Source organism: Xylocopa sonorina, chromosome 2 (genome assembly GCF_050948175.1).
Source record: "Xylocopa sonorina isolate GNS202 chromosome 2, iyXylSono1_principal, whole genome shotgun sequence".
In the NCBI taxonomy this organism is placed as follows: domain Eukaryota; kingdom Metazoa; phylum Arthropoda; class Insecta; order Hymenoptera; family Apidae; genus Xylocopa; species Xylocopa sonorina.
Window position 1 is genome coordinate 7484044 of NC_135194.1, and position 27347 is coordinate 7511390.

A 27347-nucleotide genomic window follows, 5' to 3' on the forward strand; every position below is an offset into this window, starting at 1 on the left:
CTTTGCACGAATTCTTCCGAGTTCTCAGTGTAAAGTTATTAAAAGGACAAGTGTTCGAGAAATGCAATTGTACAGTTGTATAGGGCAGACTGTAACGCAGCCAATGGACGTAATTAAAGTGCGAATGCAGATCTCGAAAACATCCTTCAGTCAAATAATACGCGATACTTTGAGGGATGCTGGATTACGCGAATTTTATGTTGGATGGACCGCGGCTATGCTTCGACAATTAACGTATTCCACTGCAAGACTTGGAATGTACAATACATTATTTGATTTCACCGAGTAAGCATGTTTTCTTTTATTGCAAATGGTTCATTAATTGTGAGTAAAAAGAAAATTGAAAAATTGAATGCACGCTTCAGAGGACACTTTGGACGTTTGAATTATCCTACAATGGTCGGTATTGGAATGATATCCGGTATTGTGGGTTCGTTCATTGGAACACCGAGCGATTTAGTTTTAATTCGTATGATAAGTGATATAAAATTGCCACCAAGTGAGTACAAATAATATCCTACGTAAAAATAATTAATTTTTAGAGTAAGCACATAGAGTAAATAACTAATTTTTTGTCTTAATTTTTGTTTTATTCTTCTTGAGACTTATTAACGTAATAACGAAAGAGGACGACAACTAGCATTTTGTTCTCGAATTATTTAAACTTTTAATTTAGTAAAATGTTGAAAAGACACGTAAATGAAAGCACGAATTTTTAGACGAGCGACGGAATTACAGAAACGCCGTTGTCGGTATAATTAGGATATGGAGAACAGAGGGTGTTACTAGATTATGGAGAGGAGCTGTACCCACTATGACCAGAGCAGCCATTGTGAATGGGGCACAATTGGGCACGTACAGTAAAGCGAAATTAGTGCTACAAGATACAGGTAATTATTGAAAAGTTAAATTGTTAATTCAATTGACTGAAAAGTATTACTATTGACTAATAAAACTACAATCGAAGTGTTACTTTCATATTAAAGTATTATTACTAACTGGATAAAAAGAATTATGAATTTACGTAATTAAAAAAATATCATTAAATGTCGTTCATTGTAGTATACAAAATGTTAACAATTACAGGTCTCTTCGAAGAAGGTAGTATACTGTCTTTTATGGCAGCAATGATTTCTGGACTAACGATGGCTGTGGCATCACTTCCTGTAGATGTAGCTAAAACTAGGTGCCCACTTATCAAACACCTCTGCTCTCTTTTCTCTTATTAAAATTTTTATTTGATATATTCTATTGCAGAATACAAAATTGGACTTCACCAGCCAAACCACCGGGAATTATCAGGATGTTAATTAACATTGCACAGAAGGAAGGAATTCCATCAATGTGGCGTGGATTTTTACCATATTTCAGTAGAGCAGCCCCTAATTCTATAGCCACGATGATATGCATGGACCAACTTAGACATATGTACATTAAATATTGTATATCACCTGAATAAGTAATATCTTATTTGTAAGCAATGAAAGCATTGTTGAAACAATTTTCTTTTGATATTTCATTCATGTATAATACTGTAATTGCAATTGATTACATTTCACAGCAAGAATTTATATTTCGAAGTATCTTTTGTACAATATATCTCATTTAGTTGTATAATGCGCTTAATGATAAATTTTTAGCAAAAGTAACTTATATTTTTGTATAAAAAGATGTAAATGTATGTTAAAATTTTTATTGCTTTCGAATTTATCTATAGAATGTATCGCCGATATATATTCGCGATTTGCTCGTTAATTAGAAGTGTTAATACTGTATGTGGACCTAGCCTGCAGTAAGTTGGCCAAAAACCTTTCCAAAGTGCTAACACACCTTCGCTCTTCGCTATTGACGCCATCATTGAGAACATACCAGGCGTTTTCCCGGTAGTCTTTAAGTTTTGTATCCTATAGATATATGCAATACGTATTAACAATTGCATGAAACAATATCTATTAAATGAGAGATTTTTGTATACTGAAAAATTTTATCCTGGAAACAAATCTAAAGATTTGACCGAATGGGGTAAATTTACCATTTTTTAATACAAGAGATAGGAAGGGACAGGGCAAGACAGAAAGATATTAAATATTTCTATTAATTAATGAAATAAAGATATTTGACATCACATTACCTAGTTTTGGTTACATCAAACGGTTGAGAATTGACAGTGGTAAGGAATCCGGATAACATTGACGCACAGAAATGCAGACCAATACCCTCTGGCACGTGCACTGTGAAAAAAAATACATTTTGCTTCTTTAGATACAATATCACGTAGCAGGTACATTTTATAACATATAAATTCTTGCAGTATAGTACAAAAATATGAAAATTTTTAAATGAAAGAATGAAAAGTGGAAAATACGAATAATGTAAACAAATTGATAAAAATACTTTTTGTGGCTATTAGAAATTTGGCTTGGCTGTAAGTTGCGAGCTGCGATATGTTAACAATCACAGCTCTCCCCATGGTTGCTGTACTTCCCCTCCAAAGAGTAGTAATACCCTCTTCTTTGGCTATTCTTGAAAACGCGTGAAATACGTTCTTGTAGTTTCTTCGTTGTTCTACATGAAACGATGTACATGCAAAACTAATTAAAAATCTCACGTTTCAACTCTTTTAAATTTTGTCAACAGCAGTAAATTGAGTGAAATTTTAAAGGGATATTAAAATTACCAATTTTCAGGTATTTAAATATTTCTTAAAGATGCGATACATTATTATATCTTATTTATTGTATTGTATTTAACCTTTTGGTAGTCTACCATCCGCTGTCATTCTTACAAGGGCGACTTCCGCTGGTGTACCAACAAAAGCTCCAATGGATCCTGCACAAGCAGCCATTAGTGATAACACACCAAAATTCGGTTTTCCAACATAGTTCTGTCTAGCGATAATCGACGAAAAGTTATGTTCAGATAATTGATAGTAAAAGGAACTCGTATACCTATAAATTATTTGAAACTCACCTCCAATATTCTTGTAATTGATTGTAGATACCAAGTCTTACAGTAGTATACGTCGCCTGTCGTACAAGACCAGCACTGAGGCCAGAATAAAATTTCAAAAATCCTTCGTTCCGATAAATCGAAGCGATCACAGATCCAACTGAAGCCTTTTCTTTTTGTATTTGAATCCGATTTTTTATTACATCCATAGGATGAACTACACAGGTCGCTGCCATGCTGAAAATTGTTTCATTCAAAGTAGAAGTTAATCATGACACGATTCGATTGCATATTATATTATACATTGGATACTTCATTTTTTATTTGAATTGCAAATTATTTAGAGAGAAATTGTATCAGTTTACCCGGAGATACCAGCGTTTAGAAAAGTAAATACAGGAGGCAGTGGCTGTTTCCTTTTTGCAGGTGGTTGTTCATCTTTATCGGACATTTTCCAGATTTTACGAGTTCTTCAACATGTATGCACCGTGGAAATTCTTCAGTGTGGATTCTATGAAGATGTTCAATGAATGGTACGTGAAAAAATCATGAAGCGTAGTAACATAAAACATGTAAAGGTATGAAGGATACAAGAAATTGTTTATGACATGCTAACCTAAGTAATAGATGTTACATTGACGTCTATGATAAATTATGATGAATGTAATCACTTATGTATAAAAATACGATATCGATATCAGACACAGTACAATTTCAAATCTTAATGTTTCAATTAACTTTTTATTTTTTGATACTACAATTCTCTTTAGAAAATTACACGGCTGAGTGGAAAATATTGGAAAACTGTCTTTACATTAAGTACTTTTGAAAAATGTAATCTGTGGGAATGCCTTTGTATTTTACGAATTTCAAATTTTTTTATATGTACTTGACGAATATTTGTTGTACGTAAAATTATTATGATATTTTAAGTTTAAATTTATTTATAGACAGTTTAATTTTTGTAGTTACATTATTTGATTTCGAGAGATGCATATCATACATATGTTTTATATTTTTCATATGTACGTAACAAGAGTTTCGTTTTAATAGGTATCCAATTATAAGCATAAGAATTGAGGATGAAAATGTATTGTTGCATTCGTGAGGAATCCATTAAAAATATAAACGCTCTTTTTAACGTTTATTCTTCCTTTTTAGTGTTATAAATAACAAATTTTATCTTCAGGCACAATTTTTGTGCATCTACGAATTTTTCGTCTCCTTTTAGGTTCTGTATTAATTACTTCCTCTCTTTTCTTAGGTGGAATCAAACCCATTTCCTTTTTACACTCCTATAATTGACGTTGAAGAATTAAATTAAAAGGAAAAATCACTAAATTTTCTATTAACATTTAATGTTGCATACCTCCACGGCCTTAAGAATTGGATAAAGTGGCCTCACACCTTTAGATTCGTTTATCACTTCTTCCGCATAATCGAGAATCTTTTTATTCTCTATTTCAATAATTTTGTTCATATTTATAGCTTCATCTTCAGCAAGCTTCTCTTGTTCTCGTTCAGCCTCTTTTTCACTCTAAAAGTACGCGTAAAAAATTTTCTTTGTATTCGAGAATTTTGTAGGTAACTTTGATCATTTAACTTTCATAACGTGACAAATGAGATATTTTGTTTCGCTACTATATATATAACTAACTAAAATAATCGATGCATTTCTCTCACTTACAATATATTTCTTCAATGATTTCGCGTACTCGATCTTTTTATTCCACTGCTGTTTGCGTTCTTCGGCCTCTCGATCTTTGTCACATTCAACCTTTTTAAATCTTTGCATTATTTCCCACGTTTTCACTTCTCTTTCCTCCTGAAGTTGCTTTGCTTTTTTAGCCATCGCCTTGATTTGAAAATCCTGCAATTCTTTACGCATTTGGGTTTCTCGTTCTCGTCTCATCCTCTGCTCTTCCTTATACTGTTCCTCCTGTTCTTCTTGGGCTTTTTTCAATATTCTTTCTTCTACATCTTCCTTTGACTTTAAAAACGAACGGAACCTCTCGGCTGTGAAAATAATTAAATATTGGCCTTACAAACGAAACTAATTTCTTCAGGCCTTGAAGATTTAATTTAATTACTTATTAATTGGACTTTCTTTTCCTTTTCCTCTTTTTCCTTTTGCGCCACCGTTTTATGAATCTTTTGTATTTGCAGTTTAGCATTTCGATAGATTTCGTTTGCACGATTTTCGAATTCTTCTTCGTGTTTAAGCTTGAGATCGAATTGTTTCTTTTCCTCTATCGCGTCATTGAAAAATTTCTTCAATCGCTCTTTCTTGTTTTGAAGCTGTGAAAATATTTGTAAAATAGTATTTGTAAAAATAATTAAAAACAAAAATATGAATGTTATATATGCGAATAACACAGTGAAAGTTAACTTGTTGCGCTTCGTACTCCTTCATATCTTGTAAACTTTCAATCATGTTTTTTTGATCTTGTTTTTCTGCTTCGAATTCTTCTTTGTTCTTCATTAGGAGAGTACTTTTATTTTCTTCGATTCTATGGATTCAAAGGAGAAAAATATATTATCCAATTATGGAAGAATATCTTCCCCGCAGATAGAGAAGAACTTACTGTTTCTTCAATTCTGTAGCGTAGTTTCTTCGTTTCTCCAATTGTTCTTCTGATTTCTGCTTCATTTCCTTTTGGTATTTTGCTACATCATCTCTCATTAAATTAACTTGTGAAATCTCCTGCTCTTTATCTATGTTTTTAAGAGTTTCTCGAAATTTTATTTGAGCATCCAATTCTCTTAAACACTATCAAAATTATAGTAAACAATTCTGAATCTAATTAGCATCATCATTATATACTATATGTAACAAAACAAAAATGACAAAGGAACTAAAATTGAAGTATTAATGTATTAATGATATTTCAATATTTTTATTCTTTATTTTTTATTTTATGATACCTCGGACAGAAGGAAACCTTGATTAATTCGTCTGCACATTGGTTTTCTGTACAGTAGAAACCTTTTCGCCTGTCTTATTATTTCCTCTCTTTCTGCTGCTTTTCTTTCAGCAGCTTCCTTTACGATTCTTTCTCGTTCTTCTTCAGCTTGCTTTTCTCTCGCCAATCGTTCGTCCCTTATTCTTTTTTTAATATCCTGCCAGGAAACACAATTTCTGACAACATTTATAACAGTTTTAAGAAATCTTCAATAATATATATTACCAATAACTTAAATATATACAATAATTTAAAAGACAAAATAAATGAGTAATAATAAAATATAAATACAAGATATACCTCTTTGGCCATAGTTACTGCTTCTTTTTCCATATGTGATTCCTCTTCCATTCCATTTGATTTGCCTGTTTCAGTCTTTTCTTTGTCTCCAGGTACATTACTTTCGTCAACTGAATGTTGGGAACATTTTGGAGGAGTAACTGTTTTCACGTTGTTGTCTGATATCTAAAAATTTCGAGTTTGATCGTACAGAAGTTATAATTGTGTAATCATTAATTAAATTCTTTATTTAGAACATTCTTAACAGAGGACATTATTAGTCAACCAAATCGTAGTATTCAATTAAATAAAAAATGCACAATTAATGTAATACGAGTAGATAATAGAAACACCATGTACTTTAACACTTTTCGTTGATTTTCTTGTTTTTGTTTGACACACTTGAGGCGTCACATTATGCCGAATTATTTGATTTTGCACCATAATGGAAATTTGTTAAAAACGCGTTAATATTATTACTTTTTAAGGCAATATAAAAGGATAAACTAGATTTATATGTTACACGATATTTTCTTTCATTGGCATTGCGGATAACTTCGAACGAAGTAATCGTTGTCTTGGAAACTCAGTGGAATTAATCGATACGATTTAACGAGTACCAATATTTATAATTCTAATCAAGTATAATACATAAATATCTCTTCTCTAACCAAAATGTACGCATTATAAGCTATTAGAATGTTTAGCTGTGCAAAAAGTTCTTTTATACATTACAATTTTGTTGAAGGAAATGAGATATATTAAAATAGATTTTATTAAATTGTATTTAATGAATTATATGAAATGAATTTGTTTAAAGTTTCAAATTATAATATCGATATAACAGATATTATATCGATAATGTAAAACAAATCCTGGAACACGTCTGGCATTACAATAACGTATTCACTTACAATCTTTATTCCCCTAACTTGAATTCATCGAATGAAAGAGATTTGATATAATAAATTCATTTTTAAGAACGAATTCAGCTATTTCAATACATAATATATTAGAATACTCGCAATTATAGATAATAAAGTAATATATTTGCACATAGTAGAGTATTGTCTACGTTATACGTGTTCGCTTGGTATGGCATGTATCATAACAACACGGTACAAAGTTTTCCAAGACAAATACGTAGAAGAGTGCCTTCCGACCTAAATAACATTTCTTGAAATTTTTGTTTTGGTTCGTATCCACAATAGTTGTATGCTCTTAATTTGGTCTGTTAATCGCAGCCAAAGTGACTACGTGCATACCGAAATCAGCCGAATAGCGCGCGTTAGCGGAGTGGGGGGAACGATCGTAGACACGACGGGTCGCGCGGGGAGTGGCACGACCCGCAGTGTGCGTTGTTGTCCCCTGGCGGTAGGACGTGTTACTGCGTGTCTCTACAGTTCAGGTACGTTTACACGCTTACTTATCGACTGCTGCGTAATATTTTCAATTGCAATTCTACCAACATTTTCGTCGTATTCTTAACCTTGTTTAAGACAAGTTACACACTCGATTAACTATTTGTTGAACATTATTATTATAAATATTAGTACATTTATGCATTTTCTTTTTGTCTCTCCTTTTCTTGTGCATCTCGTTGTCGCAGTCGTTCACTGACTTTGTTTTGACTTTGAAAATACGATTTATGAATTCAGTTGTTGTGTAATTTTAATGCTATTTGTTTTACTTCTGTATATTTATTCGAATTCTTTTGTTGCATTTTGTTACAGATTTCTGACCAACTATATCTCTCCAACAATGGAAGCAAAGATTAATGAAGCAATACGAAATATCTTCTATGGAGATTTGGTAATATTGTATTTACTGTTAAAAGAGGTAGAAGGTTAAGACAGTAAGGACTCTGGATGTATACTATAAATTTATATTACACTTTTATTGATTCTTTGGTAAAGTTTGACATATAGTTCATTATTATGAATTATAGAAAAGTTGAATATAATTTAAATTTTAATAGCAAATAATTCTAGTACAATTTTTACAGATCAGTCATGTTTTATTATTGTGCTTATAAGTAGTTTGTAATATTTGAATATATGTTATATATTATATATATATATCATTTATATAACATATATAATATATATATTTTATAATATATTCATACTTTATATAGCTTAATAATTTAAAGAGAAAGCAATATTTTCACGAACAAACGCTCGATTAGAGGAAGAAGAAAAATAATATGAAAATAAGTTGTGTACTGTTTATTTCATCCTTTGTCCCCCTACTAATACTGTTTTCCTTTCAGCAAATTTTAGTGATCGCGCGCAATGCGATCGGTAGAGTCAGTGTTTGTTGCGATAAATAGTTTGAACATTTTTTAGAGCACAATTGCTCTAATTATAATTACATTAATTTTTTTTTATAATAATCATACGCGAATAAGCAGAGTCAGTGTTTGCTTCGTAAATGGCAATATTATAGTAGTTTTTTATTTATATTTTTTTCATTTTTAACTTTTTTTTTAAATATTCATTGCCTCGGTATTAGAGTCTCATCGCTACCTGTTTGAAAGGATTTTGTCGTGCTTCAAAAGCCAAACACGTAAGTATCTTTTATACTTTAGTTCTAATTCCAAATTAATTAAACCTTTAATTTTTTTAATCACAGAATTAACTTATAATTAATTTTTTAACTATAATTTTAACAAGAAAGGACAAATTATAATAATCTTGTTTCTTTTAAAGTTTTTCAGCTACTACTTCTACCATCCTGACGACAAATTCAGAACGCCACTATATCCTTGAAGCTTCAGCATCTCTGATGACTCTGCCCGAATTACTCTACGCATCATTGGCTGTGAGTCGCATGCTTCCAAGTTCCTCCAGTCACTTAATCATGTCGTAGGACGAAAGGTCCGAATCGGCACGGGCGACTGGTTGTAATTACGTAGTATTCCATTGACGAGCACAGTGACCATGGGTATACTATTATACCCATGAGCAGTAACGTTTATTTTGTTTGTGTTATTTATTAGATCAGGATAGGTCTTCTTGCATTTCGTGTTTTTAGTAATACTAAAGTTTAAGATAAAGTAAATTCCACATTAGATATAAATATCTATAAAAGTGAAATATATTTATGAATATTAATAAGTAATGTCGATTATAACTGCTTTGTCATAGCAGAGCGTAATGGTGAAGTCGGATGTCCTCCGACTTCGTTTATAATATTTACTAGTTTTTATTGAAATTATTAAATACTTTAGTTACTTAATATTCATGTTAATAGCATATGATAGATTATCGAGTTTGTATTCATTGTAAATTGAATATATAAAGTATATGATAAATATATATAACTATCATATATATGAAATGTATTGTAAATTTATAGTATAGCTTTTGTTATAATTAAAGTCCATGTGCTTGATTGCCGAAATTATGTGATATTACATGTGCAAGAAGACATTTTGCGTCGAGTAGATTTTGAGATCAAAGCATCGAGCTTTTAGAAATATTATTTTCATATTTTAGGATGATGGCTTTGATGACGAGATCGCTCGAAATTAGTACACTTTTTATAAAAACAGATTCGATTCTACGATTTATATTACATTGAATACTGGTCGAGATAATAAGGAAAGCGCTTACCAATTCCTTCTATCATTATAACGTACGGAATGTAAAATAACTGACTCTAAACTTAATTTTAATTTCAAATTTGACTTTGATTTTAAATTTAATTGTAATTTAAAGTTTAACTTTAACTTTAAATTTACTTTTAATTTAATATAGATAGCTTTTCAAATCGAGGGTGAAAAACCCCTCACTTTGCTCGTATTGCGTCGTGCTTCTTCATTCTATTCTATGCGTTATAATATTAAAATGAATTGTCAAGCTCCTTTTTTATATCTCGATCAATATTTAATAATTTGTAGTTAATTTTACGCTGCATAAAGTATTGAAATAGTTTGTTGTTGTCGATATCGCGTCCCAGTACGGGCGCTCTGTCCCATCCGTAAGGCCCTCGGTTATTCCGAAGGGCAGATGGAGTTGTTCGCCACCCTCACCAAGGATATTAGTAGCTTCAAATCTTGCTTAGGGGTTCCCGGTGCGCTAATTGAGCGTATCTCAATTTCTGTCTCAACCGGAGGCCGTGCTTAGAATGTTACTCGCTGACATTCCGGTCATGTTAATCATTTTCGCGGACGCAAAAATGCGTCAACTGTACTGGTAGCTTTAGCGGCAATTCCATGTATATTTGATTTGATTATTTCTAAAATAATATCGAGATCATGTTTCAGTTAGGGTTGAAAATAGAATTCTTTACAGCTCTATGCAGCATAATAACTATCAATGAATAACTTTTATTGATAGATTCAAAGAATAATAGAAATTACTAATCCGTATATTTAGATTAGGATTTTCAGGTTTAACCCCTTCCGCGTTCATTGCCAGGACCCTATTCACGTGCCCAGGTGCTACTTGGATGGGGAAAAGGCGATAGGCACGATGATTGTATAATAACTAATGAGATGTTTTTTTCCGCGACTGACGTGCTAGTGTATCGTGCACCATGTATTTTCCACGTTGTGTGTGCGTGGTTAGGCCGTGGAACTGCGTCGTTTCCATAGAAACAATTTACTATTGCTTCCAAATGGAACCAAATTTATTCTTAATCACGAATGTGATACCAATTCCAATAACATCCGTGTCACAAATAGAACTTCTGTGTTTTATGAAAAATACAGAATTGTTCAATGTTTCAAATTTCACATTAAACGTTAAAATGTAGATAAAAACGCTTTACTGGCGTTGTACGCAATGATCACTAGTTTTCGTCAGTCGATTACAGCAGTGGTACGTATCCTTAGAGTATGCGAGGTTGTATGCCAAGCTCGGGTGTCGGAGGCGTCCCGGGGCGTTCTCTCTAGTGTAGGATTTTTGCGCCCGAGTGTTTGAGTGAGAATTTCCGGGGGTCGAATGAATGTGTTGGTGTGAATCTTTCGCCATTTTTAAATATAGGGTTAGGTAGGTAGGTAGTTTACTTCTGGTATGTTTGTCTGTTAATGATAAGTAGGTAGGGCCGGGCAGGTTGACCACAGTCTCCGATCGGGCAGGCGCGTTTCTCGTGTGGTTCAACCTGTTTCAGGGAATCAGATTTGAATGATCGACAGTATAGCTTGCGCGGACGGAGGATGCCGTTCGCCACTGGTTTTACTCGATTGATTTTTCGAATCGCTCCGCGATCGTGGTCGCGATTTGCTCGAAACGAACGTTTTTTGCTCGAGGTTTAGCACGTTTGCACGGACAGCGATTGTTTGAATCGTTGTTCGTCTACGTGCGTTCAGAATTTTCGCGATTTATATTTTTATTTCACCTTTGTATGTTATTTTTTGGTTTGCGTTCAGGAAATCTCGAGCTTAGATATAAGTTTCAGGATATTGGGCTTCAAGCCTGAAGAAAGAAGAGGCTATATGCTGAAGAGGCCCGGAGAAGAGGGCAACTACTAATGATTATGCATTTGGAAGTAATTATCCGAATTCAAAGTCATTCTTTGTTACTACTTTGTCACTGTGCTCGTATTTGTTTAGTAGTATGTATTCTGGCCAGCTGAGTGCTGGCTTCTTTGATTTTTGGGCAGATCGCGGTTTCAATTTAATTATTAGCGTTGCGAATGATTAATTACGGTTTTCATTAGAGTTGCGAATAAATGTAGGTCACGATATTTATTAGAGTTGCGTGTGGATTAATACAATATCGGGCTTTTAATTAGAGTTGCGTGGAAATACTAATCGCGATTGCTCTTTTAGCGTTGCAATTAACAAGGTCGCGATTGTTTGTTAGATTCTTAATTGTTATTTGCTAATATTGTTTCGAGAATTAGATTTTATTATATTTACTGTTTTGATTTTAGAGTTGTAATGATTCATTAACTTTATAGCGTTTGCGATTATAAGTATCGCGAATATTACAAGAAAATAGCTTCTTTTTATATAGAAGTAGTAGTTGTTAGTTGTTCATTTTTCTCACACGAGTAGTTTTCCATTTAGAATTGCAATAATGAATAATCGCGCTTTTATGAGTAGTGTTGCGATTAAAATAAAATGCCCAAAGCTTCCGCTGATGCTGTGGAAGGATCACACTGCGTCTATAAAGTCTTTCATTTGCACTATGGAAGTATGATCGTGCACATAGTCATCAGAATAGCTACAAGTGCTGTATATTGTACCCTGGTGACATTGCACATATAAAAATCACTATTCTAAAATACTTTTTATTAGTGTTACGTATGTAAATTTCACGTGCATAAATTAGTGTTGCTAATTGTAAAAAGCACCCTGATATGATTGCTTGCGTATTGTTTTATCTTGAAGCACCCATCGCGATTAACTTTCAGATATTCTTTACTTAATATTTCTATGAGTTAGTGTTGCGAATTATAAAAAGGGCCCGAATGCGGCTACTCTCGCGATGAATATCTATTTCAATAAATTATTCTTGCAAATTGTTGTTGGTGAAGATTTGAAGATATTCTTTATTTCATATCTAATAAATTTTTATGAGAAAGAAAGAATACTTCACTTATAATTTTTAATAATAATGATAACAAATGAATATGAATTGGTTCTTCTATTTCCATGTTTTTCTAGTCGAGCGTTTCTCATGAGAAATATTACACAATATTACACGATATTACACAATGTTATATAATATTAAGAATAAAATATTACACAATATTACATAGAATGATTAATTATGAAAAGGTATTTTCTTACTTTTGTAAACGGATTATTCAATGTTCATTCATGACTGATCTTTAAATATTTTATATATGCTTTCTGTATATCTGTTTAAAAGTAGTAGAAAGAATGAGATTGAATTAGAAGTATATCTTTATCTCTTTTATGTCAAAATATAAAAATATTTCATTAAGACCATAGAGTTTCAATGTATTATTCTTGCAACTATATTTCGGTAAAATGATGTTTTTCTATGGCTAATATATGTATATTCTTTTTCTCGATCAAATTTTTATGTTCTGTTATTAATCGCTTAAATTAGTCTGTTACAGATTTAGGAATAATATAGCAACATGACTGAACAACCATCTTACAAATTACACACATGGAAAGGTATGATAATATATAGAAATTGGCTCATATTGTGAATGTGGAGATATAATCATATTAATACGGATGGAAGAAAGTAAACGACCAAGAAGATGCACGTATATAAAAGTGGTATTTCATGAAATCATATTTTATTGGTAAAAATTTTTTCTCCTACATATTTATACAGTATATATATTTATGTTGCTATGTAATGCTTATTGTTTGAGTGGTAATTGTACGTAAATATATTTGTGTTTTGCGTGTGTGTATGTATTTCTGTTTTAGATATTCCAGTATTTGCAGCTTAATTAATTTTTTTATATTAACATTACATATTTTATAATTATATACTTATGTACTTTTTAGGTAATCTTATAATGCTGTCGAATTTCTGCGGACTATAACTCCATATACTTGTATTATGTTTTTGATGTTTCCAATTTTGTTTTAGATCTTCTTACATCTAAGATTTTATTGTACATTACTTTGGTCTCGCATTTTCTTTCTTTTATATGTACCATGTATCACGTCATGTACTTTTGTTCGTTCTTGGAAGATTGTGCAGATTCATCTGCTAATTCTTTTTTTCTGTTGTTTTTGGGTTTATACTTCATCTATTATATTTGTACTTGGTACCTATCATGAGCTCGTCGAAACAGGGAGCACTTCTTAGATCTTTATATAGATATATTAATAGATAGGAATCATTATCTTTGAGATATAGATTTCTAATTAGGTAGGCTACTTTCAAGTAGCGATCGTAAAGTAGATTCTTTGCTAGGTAGGGCATTTCATGGTTGAATTGTATTTTTGTATTTCCATGAAAATTTTTCTATTCCAACTTCTTCGTTTAATTATTTCTCACGAATATTCCTTACAAAAATCCTTTCACTGTACGTTTGCATAGCGATCAAATATCGAACGCGTTGCAAATGTATATTGAAAGGAGATTTTATTAAATGATAATTTGTTTAAAAGGAGGGAGGATGGGACGTGGCTAGGGTGGGTCTCCATTCGCAGCAACCTCCACGTGGTGAGACCTGGGCGATATATATTTGATATATAATTATCAATTGTATTATAAAGTGATATGATTCAATTACGAATTATATAACAAATAATTCGAGCGAATGGCTGCCATAGGTTAGGTTTATTTGCATTGATTTAGAATAGAGTTTGTTTCAGACTAATTATAGTAGATGACGAAGTCTTGCGAATAATACTATTCGTGATGATAGTGTAGAAGAACTTTGAAATTTAGTGACAAGTCTTTTAGGATTTCTTAGATAGAGATTCTTTAGATAGAATTCTTTATATAGAGAGACAGAGAAAACTCGTCTACGTTATTAATCTTATTTAGTTTTGATTCCAATCATTAGGTACTGAATCGGTAACATTGGAAGTGACACTAAAATCGTAAGGAAACACAAGTTGAGTGACAAAAAAGTGCATAGGATTTTGAATTTGTCTTGTACCTTGTCTGCGAACATGATTTTCTATGATTTTTCCAATTTTATTACTTTTTGTAGCTTTGTCAAGTGCGATAATCATTTGATTGAATCGTAGTTCCGCGTTAGAAGTAAAGTCGATAACTTTATATCTACATATGTAAACATTTCTTACCGATTTAATTCATCGCGAGCATAATATGAATTGCGCCTGAAAATACAGAAACGCGTAATCATTCTCAAATAGAATTCTGTTGGATGCATAAAAATGTTTGTATTTTCATGAATATTTTATTTGACTAGCTTTTAAATATCTCCGTTTTAAGTGCTTCACGGAATTGTCGCAAGATGGCCGCTTAGCGTGGTCGTGCACCTGTAATGACAGCACGTGCTACAGTTGAGCGGCAGTCTCATTCCCGGAAAAGTGAGTATAATCGTGTTTTAAAAATGTTTATCGTTCTTTCAAGTTTAGCTAACGTTTGTCCACTATCGTATCGATCCTGTGCTTCGAGTCGTACCTCCGAATTCCTTCGAATATCAACGCTTTTCCTTGAAATGCCTCTCTATTTACTACGCATTCACACATGTGCCGCCAATGCTACCATAATAAATTGTAGATCGGTAATTAACGTTGGTTCGTTTGTTGCGAGAATCGTGTTTATTGATTAGAGACATTCGTTGGGGATATCGCAGAAACGTTGGTGAAAATGTGGTGCTAGTTATCTCTGCAAGTATTTCTCGTTGAGATACTGCTCGAACTGAATCAGTGATGTGTTTTCGATATTAACCTAACCCTTTACATGCCTACATATGTCGACCCATAACATGTCGATCTTTAAGTAGCAGGCTATAATATGTGAAGCAAAACTTTAATATCGATAATGTACCGTAACGAAGGGCATTAATACCGTTTTGACCGTAAATTTGATCCACAAGTGTTGTTGATTCGTGTGCACGTACATATTTGGAGATGTATAGATTCGAGGTGACAAGTTCTGCTCGTATCGATTACGATCTATTTGTCAATTACTTTTACGCGCATCAGACCACACACCAAGTTGCATTCGATTGCGTATATAATGACTAACGGGAGTAACATCTACATAGGTGTCTTTATTTTTAATTATGTATAATTTTTGTTAAATAAATATCGAATTTTTCAAGTTATTTCGTATCGTTCGATTTAACGTGTAATGACAAATGTAAAAAGAATATAAACACTTTTTGAATGGAAACTATTGAAATATTAAATTTGCACGATTCTAAGAACTGTGCGCAAAAATAAAAATTGAACTAACAGTACAATACATTTTTTAATCAGTATTGTGTAATACAATGAATCGTAGGAAATAGATAAAAAGTGCATGGATAAGAATGAAATGTAGTGTATATCACACAATTGTAAAACAGTATAAAGTCATAAAAGATATTTCAATCGTCTACATAATTATTAAATAAGAATTCTACAAAATTAAAAATATCAAAATTAAACGTTGATTGTACTACAATAAAGTAACATAAAATATGATCAAGAAGTAACATATTTTATAACTTTATAACTTCCTTATTATTTCCCGAAGAAGTATTTAATTTCTTCGAAGAATCGCGTTTTATAAATCAGAAATTTTACGACTTACTTTTTTAAAGCGCTTACTAACTGTATTAGTCAAAATTATAGTGATTTCACAACAGTGTGGCTCATACATTTTTTCACACTATTGATGACACATAAAATTTACATTTATTTTAATAATATTTTTTATGATCCCGACTGCATTTTACCTGTCTGTAAACAATGTATAACGTACTGCGTTGCTGGTATCACCATTAATACGAAATTGTTACATTACGGTGATAATTGTAAAGGTTTTTATCATTTCAGGTGAAGACCTCAGATGAGTAAGGGATGTTTAGTTTTGATATCGGACAAATCTGTTTAAGTTTCGAGTGAGTATTGTTTCAGTTTCAATCTTACTTTAATGTTACTTGAGAAACATCATCTCCTACGTTTCGTCGAAGTGTATTTCGTGACATCATATTTGTGTGCGATTGGAAATTTTATTTCCCTGAAATGTTAAATAAATTTTGTGCGGTCGTTTTTACATTAGGAGGGAATGATAGATCGATAAAAGTTAGTGGTTAACAAATGATGAACGGATAGGAAGAATGTTAGAGTATAAAATTGATCAATGAAACATATTTATTAAAAATCTAGTATTTCTCTACACCTACAGTAAATATCACAGGTACACGTTTCTCTATCACAAGATCCTCTGCTCGACCATTGTTGTTGACAATTTGAAAATTGGAATTTGATTTTTCATGCGATTGTCAAGTACAAAAATCCATACGATTGGCCGAGGAGATACGTACATAGATATAACAACGTTTTTGGCGCGAGAAGAGACCTTCTTCCTCGTGTCGATTTAGGCGCGAAACCGTGCCGCAATCGACGCAAGAGAAATATCGATTGCCGTGACGTTCTCGCGCCAAAAATGGGCAAAATAAAAAATTCTCGATAAAAGTATGAAATAAACAATAGAAAACTCTAACTGTCAAGTAAATTAAAGCTTCAGCAGCGACGCACGAACGTGTCATTACATCGAGATCTTAGCAGTTTCAACTCTTCGAACGTTATTCAATCAATGAATATACAATATATCCATAAGACGATACTATAAACAAAAGAACTTATTTTCGATATTCCCCCGCTTACTGTGTCACTCTTAAGTGCCTTGAGCAAATGGAAAAGTCTTAAGTCTATTCCTCTTCGTCGTCCGCCTCTTTTCCCGCCTTTAGTTTTGTCAAAGAATCGGTATTTGCACATTTTGTAGACGTCGCAAGGAACGATCTCCTTCGTCGTTAATCTCGACGATCGAATTCATCGAAGGCATAAGAGATTTCGTTTCCTCGATACGACGTTCCCGGGACAACTCCAACGGGGCAATTATTCGCTCAAATCACAGACAAAATTGCAACACCGGTAATGGCTCTCCGTAGAACGGATTCTCTTCATTCCGAGTCCAGGCCACGGTGATTCGCTTCCTTCGCGACCGGGACATTCGGTTGTTGGTCTTTTGGAGAACTCTGTTAACCGGGTACGATGGCATTGCCGGTTGAAATTGTTCGGTCCTCTTGAGATTACCACGGTCTCCAAATAGGCTCGTTCGGTTTGGCGACCTGTAGGAGGCCTTGGTGACTCTGGGAGATGCCTTCGACGTCCGTTCTGACCGGAGATGGTTGACTGGACGCTGGAGTGAGGGGCATCGAGTATTCGTCCGAGCTGAGCTCACTATTCGAGGACGGGGAAGATTGCGGTGCAGCCACGTGGATCGTTAGGGGGCCAGTTTTGTCCATGGAATTCAGTTTGTGGCCCAAGTGGGTCATCAATTTGGTTCCCAAGGCGACATCGACCCCGGGAGTAGCGGCGAGGCAACGGCTGACTTCGTTGGCGCAGTGCGTGTAACCGGCTCTGAACCGATCAGCGTCGATCACCGGATTCGCAGAAAGACGTTGTTGTCTCTGAAGTTTGTTAAGGTGGCGTACGGTCAACTCGAGGATGTCGGCTTTTTCCAACTTCGCCACGTTCTCGCCGTCGCCAGCTAGGGCTGTGACCATCAGGTCCTTCAGCTCGTCCAAGCAACGATTGATCCGTGCTCGGCGTTTTCGTTCCAACATAGGTTTCATTACCTGCAAAACAAAAGTGACCAACCATTATAGACACACGTAGCGATGGGAAGCACGTTCGAATAAGAATTTTCAACGACTTTGACTCTTGGTTCGAATTAGAATAATTAGAATTGTTTTGATAACAAAGTATGCGTCATCGATGGTTAGGAAAATTGTGGGAATTTAAATGATCCTTACCTTTCTGTACTGATAGGTTCTCGAGATCGGTTGCTCCTGTCCATCGACCATCATGATCTGCTCGTGCATCTGCATGATTAATCCTTTAGGGTTAGTCGAGGATAGCTGTTTTCACACACCGATACAGAACTTCACTGAATGAAAACGATCCGCTGATCGCGATATCACACTTTGTCGCTGAACCAATGTCTCTAATGTCACAGAGATTCGTGTTGCGTTCGTCGTTCGACTCGATTCGACGGAAACGTATCGACTTGTATATCTCGGACGCGTCTCCAGCTCGAACTTCGTGAACGATCACCGTGATTGTGGTGGCTGTCGGGCGAGGCTGTAGCTTATATAGTCAAGGACCCACCGGGAGGGTGGGGCGAGGGGCTGCAGTCAGGGTCCCTAGTGGGGAACAGGCCTTCCGTGGGAACGGTCCGTAGAGGTTGGTTCCCAAGCAAGCACACCACCTGTAAGCGGCAGCTGCCAGACACGCGCCCACACCAAGCCATCGTCACCGTTTCTACGTCTTCGTTGCACCTACCGCTCGAACCCGTATTTCCTACCTCCTCTGATCCTCCTCGTGTAGTCGTGCCACGGTATGCACGGCTTAACCGTTCTCTTCTCTTTCTCTCTTTGCCCCTTTCGACTTGCTATTTCACGAACGTGAGCTCATACGGAAGGACCCACTATCGGCGTCCTTTCCTTCTCGCCGAACCGGCTCGAGCGTGTAACAGAGAAAGAAATCCCTTCTCGTTCCCTACCTAGTCTTCCTCCTTTTTCCATTCTAACGCCCGACGAGGGTACACTCGTGCTACGTCTTCTTATCGTGATCCACCGTCCTCCTCGCTCTGCTAGACCGCGCGTTCCTCTCCTCCTCGTCGAACCGGAGCACCGGCGAGGAGCGTGCTGGGCACAAGTCCGGCGTCCTCCCGATCGCAATCCCACTAGTTACACGTTACTGAATCACGGTACGTGTGTCTATGCTGCTAAGCCACCGCGAAACGATACACTGTCCGCTCCCGCTTCCTCTCCACAATTGATCAATCATTTTCTGCCGCGTATTAACTCCCGCGTGAGAGACACGCATCGCGGACACCGAGACAAATGTTGCGCGATAAAACTTGACGTTATGAAAAGGATGTGATGAATCGTTTATTACGGTTGTCGCGTGGGCGCGCGAGCATTAGGCGGCTCGACTATATTACCGAACACGATAATTAACCGTCGTTTGCCCGGTACGGAAACTTTATTCCCCTCCGCGCGATGTCGCTCCGAAACAGAGAGCTTTTTTTCCCCCGAAGAGTTATTGATTTTATTTTATTGCGATTAAATTTAATTGCGATGCAATAGAATCGATTAATTGCGTGCACTCGTCGATGTTGAATCAGTTTGAACGTTGTGACGATCTTATATGCATGCTTGTAGACTATCATTTCATACGCTTTAATTTTCCGTCAGTTCTTACAAACTTTTCCTCTATCATTCGTTTTGATATTACTTTTTTATTAGTGGTCTTTACTCGCGTCGATCGTTAGTTAATAATGAGTAGTATCTTAATAATTATTAATGCGCATGATGCCCGTCTATGCGCCAGGCGTTACGTGCTCGAATCAGAGACGACGAGAGAGAGAGACAGAGATGTCTGTCTAAGTTGTAGAGCGAAAAAATTTGCTAATTTACATCTGTGGAAAATCATTTACGCGGCGATTTGAATAACGTTTGTTAACCTCCGGACTTCGTTCGCGTATAAATGGTAGACGCTATAAACGGCGGAGAAGATAAGAGATTTTCAGTTTGGCCAACTGATCGAGGTCGAAAATTAGTCGAAAGTAGCCCCGCGGGAGGATTTGCCTTGGCCGTGGTTTAATTTCGCGAAGACGCCCGTAAAATCGTCCTTCGCTTTGGATAGTCATCGTCCGGAATGAATATCACGGGACGGCTCACGTGTACATCTTGCCGGTCGCTGGAAGCACTTCCAGATACTAATTTCGTCGGGGCTTTTGCTGAATTATATCCTTCGTACCCCCTTCCAATCTTTCTCTATCCTCTTCTCCGTTTGCGCGGCCATTCCTTCTTCTTTTTCTCCTCTCTTCTCTTCTCTTCCCTCCGTCGGCTTTTTTCTTCTCTTCTTTTTCCTTCCCCATCGCTCGCTTCTTCCTGCCAACTACCTCGCTTATTTCTCCGCGAGTGGGGCACTTAAACATCGTTCGCACCGAATAATTACGCACGTTCGCTTCGTCCTTCTCCCACTGGCTTAGTTACCGCTCGTCCGACCGCCTTCTCCTTGCTACTGCCATTTTACGAGCCATCCCTCGTCTTCTTCGTCGTCGTCGTTGTCCGCTTCTTGTTCCTCTTCTTCTTCGTGTCCATACCTTCCTCGGCTTTGTCTTTTTTTCCCCTCCATCTTTCCCTCCCCGTTACTCCTTGCCAGCCCAAGCAATTGCACGTGTTCCTAACGACGCAGGCACCTCCGTGAAACTTACTCGATGCTCTTATATATACCTCTGCCTACTTCGTTTCGCGGTGTCCAGCATCCATCCCTTCGGATCTCTTGTTTACTACCTACACTACGGATTCCAATTAGCTCCATGTTGGATGCAAGAATCGATTCGAGTCGCGCTCCCCGACGTATGCAATTATCACTTCCGTTTTACTCGTACGATCGCTCGAACCATGCTCGCATTGACGTTTCTGTGCCATCTGTTTCGTACTTGAGATGGTACTTTGGAGAGTCGTTCGCGACTCGCCTATCTCTACTTTGATAAATCACCTTCCGACTCGAGCGTGAAGGAATTACATTTATGATTGGATCGAAAAGAATCAGGGGGAATAGAATGTTTAGTTAGACGTATAGGAGTCGAGTGAGCCAAGTGAGCGAGCAACAATTTTTTGCGTAATCGCGTGTACGCGTTGTACGGTTTCGAATCGTTTGGCGAAGTCATAGAAATGTTTAGTAGCAAGTGACCATATTTCTGATCCGAAAAAAGGGAGGCGTTACTTGGCTGAGTCTCGATCGATGGAAACCAAAGCAGTTTAGTTCTCCTTGTTCTGGTTAATTTCGTAATGAGGTACGCACAAAGAAATTGAGACGATAACGAATGATTCGAAATGAAATGGTGTCGCGCATATATCATGATTTAAAATGACGTTACCGTTATCGCAAACGCACCCGTCATACTTGAAGTACACGCGATCGTTCGCTGCTTGTTTCCAACACATTTCCCTTTCGTTTATAAATTGGCCGTGGCAAAAATGAAAGTCAACCACTGTAACAGAACTTGTTTCATTCTTTACGCATTAGTTTCCTCCTTCACGGTTTCTTTTCTTGTCTCTAGATACATTTAATTTCATGTATAAAGGACAGTGACATTTTAATCATTTTGCTTTGCATCTTTGAGAGGAATTAAAAATTAAGAAATCAATCTAGAAACAGTTATTGCCCTTTTTATTTCGTATTGGATATATCTCTTGCGATGCGTCAAACATCATTCTGTTCGCTTAACAATCGAATCGATAGGACACGATGTTCGAGGAAATTCGATCCCACGAGGACTATCCTGATCAATGACGGTCCATTAAAACCGATGCACTCGGTGAAATGAACTATACGCGGCCACGTGGCGGCTCAATTCCAAGTCAGCTTCCTCTCACGTGCCTCTCATTGTTCGGTGTTTTTACACGATCTGGGTGGGCAGCGAGTAGCTCCGTCTGCCTCGATGATTAATATAAACTTAATTCAACGCCCTGATTAGTTCACGTGCCCGATTACGTGCGTTACAGCTTTTGAATGTAGCGTGCACATGTCGAACCAACGCAATGGTTTAAGTCAGTGTGTACATTGAACGGAAGAGGGTGTAGTCGACCGGATTCAAGAGCTGCGTTCTCTTCTACGTAAGTGCCTATAACTGCACATAGTGAGAGACGAATTGAATTTATTTTCTTCATAACTTTTGCTTCATAAGAATCTGTGAGATAAGTTCGCGAAACCTTTTATGGACTTGCTGGAAATTGTAATCATTTTTCGTGGAGTGTTTGCTTGGGATTTTGCTTGAAAAAAATTGCAAGAACTTGTAGAGAATGCATGCGAGTGATTCCTTAAAGCGTTTTTATCGATAGCCGTTTTCCATCACTTTTCTATGCGTAGATAATAACACGTTTGTGGTATATCGTTTCGCCGGGGTGAACACATGCGACGCAGACAAATTTTCTCACAACCACGGTCCTTCGTATTTCCCATGCTTGATATGTACTCGCAGTATCATTTATTTTACCGACGAAGGAGGGAAAGAGAGCGGTAGGCTTATTAGCAAGTACATCAGCTGTTCGTGAACATATGTCGCTAGCCGTTTGGCTCGTGCCAACGAAATCATGATCCCCTTCTCCCCTATCTCGAATATCAACCCCCGTGACATCAGTTCGCACGCGTCGATTTCCGGCTACGCAATATCGAAGGGCGCTTCACAGGGGTTGTTCGAAAGATAACGCAAGACTTACAATTACTCTTTGTCAGAGCTTTTTGCCTGCTTTCGACTTTGTCGATGACTCCTCGAGTGTGCCACCAATTTTTTTATTTGGAAGTGGGAATTTTTGTTAATTTCCTATGGAATATCGAGCGTCATTGTTTCACGCGACGACGAGACAGGAGGGTCCCTTTCTTTCATGAATTCTCTAAAATAACTTTGTTACCTGAACTTCCATTGTGAGAAATAAGTACGAAGGTATTCAGCATTGTAATAAAAAGTTTGATTGCACTTCTGGTCTTCCCAAAATCGTAGTCCTTTATTTACGTCAGAGGAACATAAAGTTAGCCCCGAGACGCGGTTGGAATACGTCCCAGACATTATGGCGGGTCACCGAGCTTTTATTACAGACGTTATTATCGGTACGGTCAAGGCGTATTGTGCACCCAGGTCTTGGGGGATCTTTCCCACTTTCTCCCACTGACGTCGGTCAGGTCACATTATTAATATTTTCATTATATTGCCCTGGCGTTTATTAAAGTAGGATTATTTGAAACCTAACCAAATAGCGTACAGAAAGGAACAATTTGTCGGTAGGTAGAAGTGTGCCGTGGACGAGTAGTCCTCGACCTTTTGTGCTTTACGTGTTCTCTGGAAAAGTGTATGTAACTGGCGTACCCTATTGTGTAAATAATCGTCAAATTCTTTGTATATTCTTGCTCATTAGTTAAAAAGTCGATTTGATGAGAAATGTTAATCTCCTTAAGCACATTGACGTATACCTCTGTTACGTTCAGAATTTTTCAATTAAAATTATTTTCAATGAAAGAGAAAGAAAATTTGACGAAGACCCATTCGTTATAAAATTTCTGAAGAAGAATAAAAGTATTGCAAAAGGGTTCATCCAGCTGAGGAGGTTAAAGAATTCTTTATTCGTTTAATTGTACAACGCAGAAAAACCAGAAGCACGGCTGTACGGGTAAACATGTTTGGCTCACGGTGATCTCATGTTTAGAATAGTCGAAATTTGCATGTTGTCCCGTTAACATCTTCCCGACTGAAGCACGGCGAACCTTCTGACCTACTGCTCGAGCACAGAGTAACCATGAAGATCAAGAGGAAGAAAAGAAGGAGAAGTGAGAGCATTCTCACGGAATGCCGAGTTCACCTGGCGGTGTGCGCGCACACGCCATATATGCACTTCGCCCTATTTAAATGGCCTTTTCTGCCCTTCCTCCTTTTTAATTGAATGCTACCACACGGCACGTGCTCACAATACCCCGACACACGTCATCGCTTCCGTGTACGTACCGCTGCTTCGCTTTACTTCCGCAAGATCTTCCGGTAGAACCTGAATCACCTAGCCCCGTCTGACCTTCGTCCACTTTTTCTCGGATCAAAATAATGCTGATCGCACGACAGGATACCTCCCGTTCCGCTCTTTTTATTCATCTGTCGTAACACTTCAGATCCTGATTCATGTTTCTAAATATTCTGTATAGCACCATCTTTGTCTCGCCTCGTTTAAACGTAAACTTGGCGACATCGAGACAAATCGCTGTTACCCGTGCAATGTGACAGTCGTGCTTTCCAACGAATTAATTGGATGCTTTAGCACGTGCGTAGGGTCAAGGTAACAGTGGTCGGGTGGCGTCGATTATGTATTCGACGCTCAGTTATTGATGTTGAATCGCAGGCATGTTTGTGTACAATTACATAATTGCTATCTATTGTTCACGTTTGATAAGATAGTTATTTAAGAACGTATGTAATTTTAATGTTGGCTCGACGCTAGAAGTTTTCAGCTTACATTTATATTAATGAGAAGTATCAAATTACTCGGGGTACTTGAAACTATTAATACAGCGTTTGAGATGTAACGAGAGAGAATTGTTATTAAAAAATTATACGCGAACGATGAACTGGAATGTTTCGATGAGAAATGCAAATGGCCGGGTGTGACGTGGGGAGTTAAAATCGATAAAGGAACCCTGTCGGGACTGCCGTCTTGGAAGGGGGAGAAGTGGCCCCGATAGGACCCCAAAGGCGTCCTTTGTAGGGTCTTAGGCTGAAGATTGCGCACGTGCTCGGTTTTCCCACGCGTATAGCACGCAGCCGGTCTGTGTCCAAGGGGGAGGACACTGAGGCTGAAAAGGAACAGGGTGCATTGTGTCGAGCACGGGCCCGAGACACTGGAAATTAAGGGCCTTCTCGTCTTCGTCTCTCATTCTCTCTCTATTCTCTTTCTCTCTTTTCCTCCCACGGCAAATGATGGTCCGTACAAATTGCCGGTAGCGTTGGAATAAAAGGAAACGGTTATAGGGGGTAGACTCTTTCCATTCGCGATGGCGTGAATTATTCCAAAAAAGTTGCTAAGAATCGCTGCAATATTTTTTTTCCGCTGTTTAATAGCGTATAGAAAGATCAGGGTAGATTTCACTGTTCGACGTCAGTCGCAGCTATCGGGGATGTAATCGAAGGCCACGTACGCCGGATATGTCGACGGGTACGTTTGATAGACGTGGCCGTTTCTTATCCCGAAATTCCAACGCGGTTGACTCACGCTTCACACAATTTCTCTCGAAATCGAGACGAGTCCTTGTAGGGAAGCCGTTACGATGGCGGAGCATTTGCATGCACACGTTTGACACTGTATCGCGTGTACGTTTCTTGCATTTATCTCTGTAGTTTTTAATTAGGCCCGATCTTCGAATGTTGCTTGCGTCGACAGTCATCTGTAAAGTTGTTCATTCCGATTACTCGTTCCATATGTATTTTATTTTATTCGAACGTGAAAGTAACAGCAAAGGTACAAATAAATGGAGAATGAAGCACTAAGAAATCAGCATGAGAATTCCTTTCGAGAAACGTATACATCAATTAGATCATATGACGATTAACATTTGCAATATCATAGCAGATAATTGATGATATCGTAGGAAAAAGTTTCGAAACGGAACAAGCATAACGTGTAGAAAAATTTGAAAAATTTGAACGCATCGGCAAAAAATGCCGAGAAGAAAATAGGTAGTTAAGAGAAAGTAGCCGTAAATCATATCGCTCTCGCATGAATTATAACTTTATAATCATCCTGCACGGCCTCGCATCGATCGGTAGTAATTTCTTCGTGACGAAGATGTGTCGAAACCCGTGTCCAACCCTGAAATTGAAGTCATCCACCGATAAATCGAAACGATGCGCAGTGACGATTAAAATTGTAGGTTGGCCCGCGATTACGAATTCCCCCGCGGGGCCTTCAGAGTAAAAGCGATTAAATGGGCTGCGATCGTGGAATCGTTTTCACGGCGACGAGCCCAATTTTTCAGGTTTCCATCGTCGCGTGCATGCACGATCTGCCTCCGTATCGGCCGCCTCGCGCTCCTCCATCGTTCGCGTACTTATTAAACCAAGTGGAGATTGCAACAGGCGCGTAAAAAAGTGTCGCCAGCTCGGTCGTAATACGTACTTTTTCTCCCATCTTTTTTTTTTTTGTTCTCTTTTCTTAATCGAGCCGGAAGCTCTCGTTAAGGAGCGGCCGTTAATTGGTCCTGGCTTCGGTCATTGGAGAAAAATATGTATATACCTGGGCCCCTCATCGATAGGCGTTCGGCTCTCCCAACACTATCTCTACCTGCTCGGGTTGTCCACGGCTACGCAGGCCCGCGCTACTCCGGCCACGTGTACGTGCACGCGTGCACGCGTGTATCCGCGTACACGTACGAATGAATGGCGCTGCCGGGCGGAGAGGCACATCTCTCGTTTCTGGGCTCAGAGATCTAACTACCACCTGCCTCATTTTCCCACGAGCTCCGAGGCGAACCTCTCGAATACCGATGAGATAGACGAGGATGAACCTCGTGCGTAGGAACGAGCAGGTCGAAGGACAGCTTGGACCGCGCCAGGGGGAGAAAAGAGAGGGCGCAAACGCGTTCACCGGTGGCTAGAGCGAGAGAGGGGTGGGGCGAAGAAAAACAGGGTCAGAGAGAAACAGGATTACGCCGAAGGGAGAGCCACGTCGGTTTTTGACGGAAGGGAAGGGAAGGGAAGGGGGAAGGGGTCGCGAACGGAACGCGATGGACGGAGGCGCGCGGTTGAAATGTCCGAAATAAAGACGGAAAGGTTCGTTCGTACCGTGGAAAAATGAAAGGGTAGGAGCGAGAGCCAGGGAATCGAAAGAAACGGAGGGTAAACGCCGGACGTCGCTCTGATAAAAGAGAGAGACGAATAGATCCGTGGATACGATTCCGATCCGTCGTCTGCACCGTGAACGTGTACGCGCACGCGTGAGCACGTGTGTGAAGAATCGGGGCGG

At 37.4% G+C, this 27347-nt stretch overlaps 5 protein-coding genes across 6 annotated transcripts in view; 2 read left to right on the forward strand and 3 right to left on the reverse strand.

Annotated features, from left to right (window-relative positions):
- The first annotated feature begins 49 nt into the window (after positions 1 to 49).
- Positions 50 to 1460, forward strand: LOC143432721 (mitochondrial 2-oxoglutarate/malate carrier protein). Of its 2 annotated transcripts, none has more exons than XM_076909541.1 (5): positions 50 to 285; positions 366 to 499; positions 720 to 890; positions 1087 to 1186; positions 1258 to 1460. In XM_076909541.1, the coding sequence occupies exons 1-5, from the start codon at positions 62 to 64 to the stop codon at positions 1457 to 1459; spliced, it is 831 nt and encodes a 276-aa protein (XP_076765656.1). In that variant the 5' UTR covers positions 50 to 61; the 3' UTR covers position 1460. The 2 variants fall into 2 exon arrangements, with proteins under 2 accessions (XP_076765656.1, XP_076765657.1); XM_076909542.1 differs by having other exon boundaries at positions 1087 to 1172; positions 1258 to 1447.
- A 251-nt stretch (positions 1461 to 1711) lies between these two features.
- LOC143433266 (mitochondrial 2-oxoglutarate/malate carrier protein) lies at positions 1712 to 3400 on the reverse strand. The gene is made up of 6 exons (XM_076910551.1): positions 3315 to 3400; positions 2971 to 3186; positions 2752 to 2888; positions 2395 to 2565; positions 2132 to 2231; positions 1712 to 1904 (listed from the first exon to the last, which is right to left on the reverse strand). Exons 1-6 carry the CDS (start codon positions 3398 to 3400, stop codon positions 1712 to 1714), a joined length of 903 nt encoding a protein of 300 aa, XP_076766666.1.
- Positions 3401 to 4059: 659 nt separating this feature from the next.
- Positions 4060 to 6367, reverse strand: LOC143433005 (uncharacterized). The gene is made up of 8 exons (XM_076910045.1): positions 6213 to 6367; positions 5875 to 6069; positions 5535 to 5719; positions 5339 to 5459; positions 5040 to 5247; positions 4637 to 4965; positions 4319 to 4486; positions 4060 to 4244 (listed from the first exon to the last, which is right to left on the reverse strand). Exons 1-8 carry the CDS (start codon positions 6261 to 6263, stop codon positions 4113 to 4115), a joined length of 1389 nt encoding a protein of 462 aa, XP_076766160.1. The 5' UTR covers positions 6264 to 6367; the 3' UTR covers positions 4060 to 4112.
- Positions 6368 to 15045: 8678 nt separating this feature from the next.
- LOC143433344 (tubulin monoglutamylase TTLL4) overlaps positions 15046 to 27347 on the forward strand; it is a 156009-nt gene continuing 143707 nt past the window's right edge. Inside the window, exons 1-2 of the mRNA XM_076910649.1 lie at positions 15046 to 15144; positions 16603 to 16667. The gene's annotated coding sequence lies outside the window, so the exon portion shown is untranslated. The remainder of the gene's footprint in view (positions 15145 to 16602; positions 16668 to 27347) is intronic.
- LOC143432774 (enhancer of split m7 protein) lies at positions 17795 to 19522 on the reverse strand. The gene is made up of 2 exons (XM_076909665.1): positions 18588 to 19522; positions 17795 to 18410 (listed from the first exon to the last, which is right to left on the reverse strand). Exons 1-2 carry the CDS (start codon positions 18660 to 18662, stop codon positions 17862 to 17864), a joined length of 624 nt encoding a protein of 207 aa, XP_076765780.1. The 5' UTR covers positions 18663 to 19522; the 3' UTR covers positions 17795 to 17861.

Bases quoted from the DNA above. Each gene is read 5' to 3' on its own strand.
- LOC143432721 (XM_076909541.1), top strand. From the start codon at position 62: ATGCAATTGTACAGTTGTATAGGGCAGACTGTAACGCAGCCAATGGAC. The intron at 286-365 runs GTAAGCATGTTT...TGCACGCTTCAG, and splicing joins ACATTATTTGATTTCACCGA to AGGACACTTTGGACGTTTGA. The intron at 500-719 runs GTGAGTACAAAT...ACGAATTTTTAG, and splicing joins TGATATAAAATTGCCACCAA to ACGAGCGACGGAATTACAGA.
- LOC143433266 (XM_076910551.1), bottom strand. From the start codon at position 3,400: ATGTCCGATAAAGATGAACAACCACCTGCAAAAAGGAAACAGCCACTG. The intron at 3,187-3,314 runs GTAAACTGATAC...AACAATTTTCAG, and splicing joins CTAAACGCTGGTATCTCCGG to CATGGCAGCGACCTGTGTAG. The intron at 2,232-2,394 runs GTATTTTTATCA...TTTTTTTCACAG, and splicing joins ATTTCTAATAGCCACAAAAA to TGCACGTGCCAGAGGGTATT.
- LOC143433005 (XM_076910045.1), bottom strand. From the start codon at position 6,263: ATGGAAGAGGAATCACATATGGAAAAAGAAGCAGTAACTATGGCCAAA. The intron at 4,966-5,039 runs GTAATTAAATTA...TTATTTTCACAG, and splicing joins AAAGAAAGTCCAATTAATAA to CCGAGAGGTTCCGTTCGTTT. The intron at 4,487-4,636 runs GTAAGTGAGAGA...GCGTACTTTTAG, and splicing joins AATCATTGAAGAAATATATT to AGTGAAAAAGAGGCTGAACG.
- LOC143432774 (XM_076909665.1), bottom strand. From the start codon at position 18,662: ATGCAGATGCACGAGCAGATCATGATGGTCGATGGACAGGAGCAACCG. The intron at 18,411-18,587 runs GTAAGGATCATT...TTTGTTTTGCAG, and splicing joins GAACCTATCAGTACAGAAAG to GTAATGAAACCTATGTTGGA.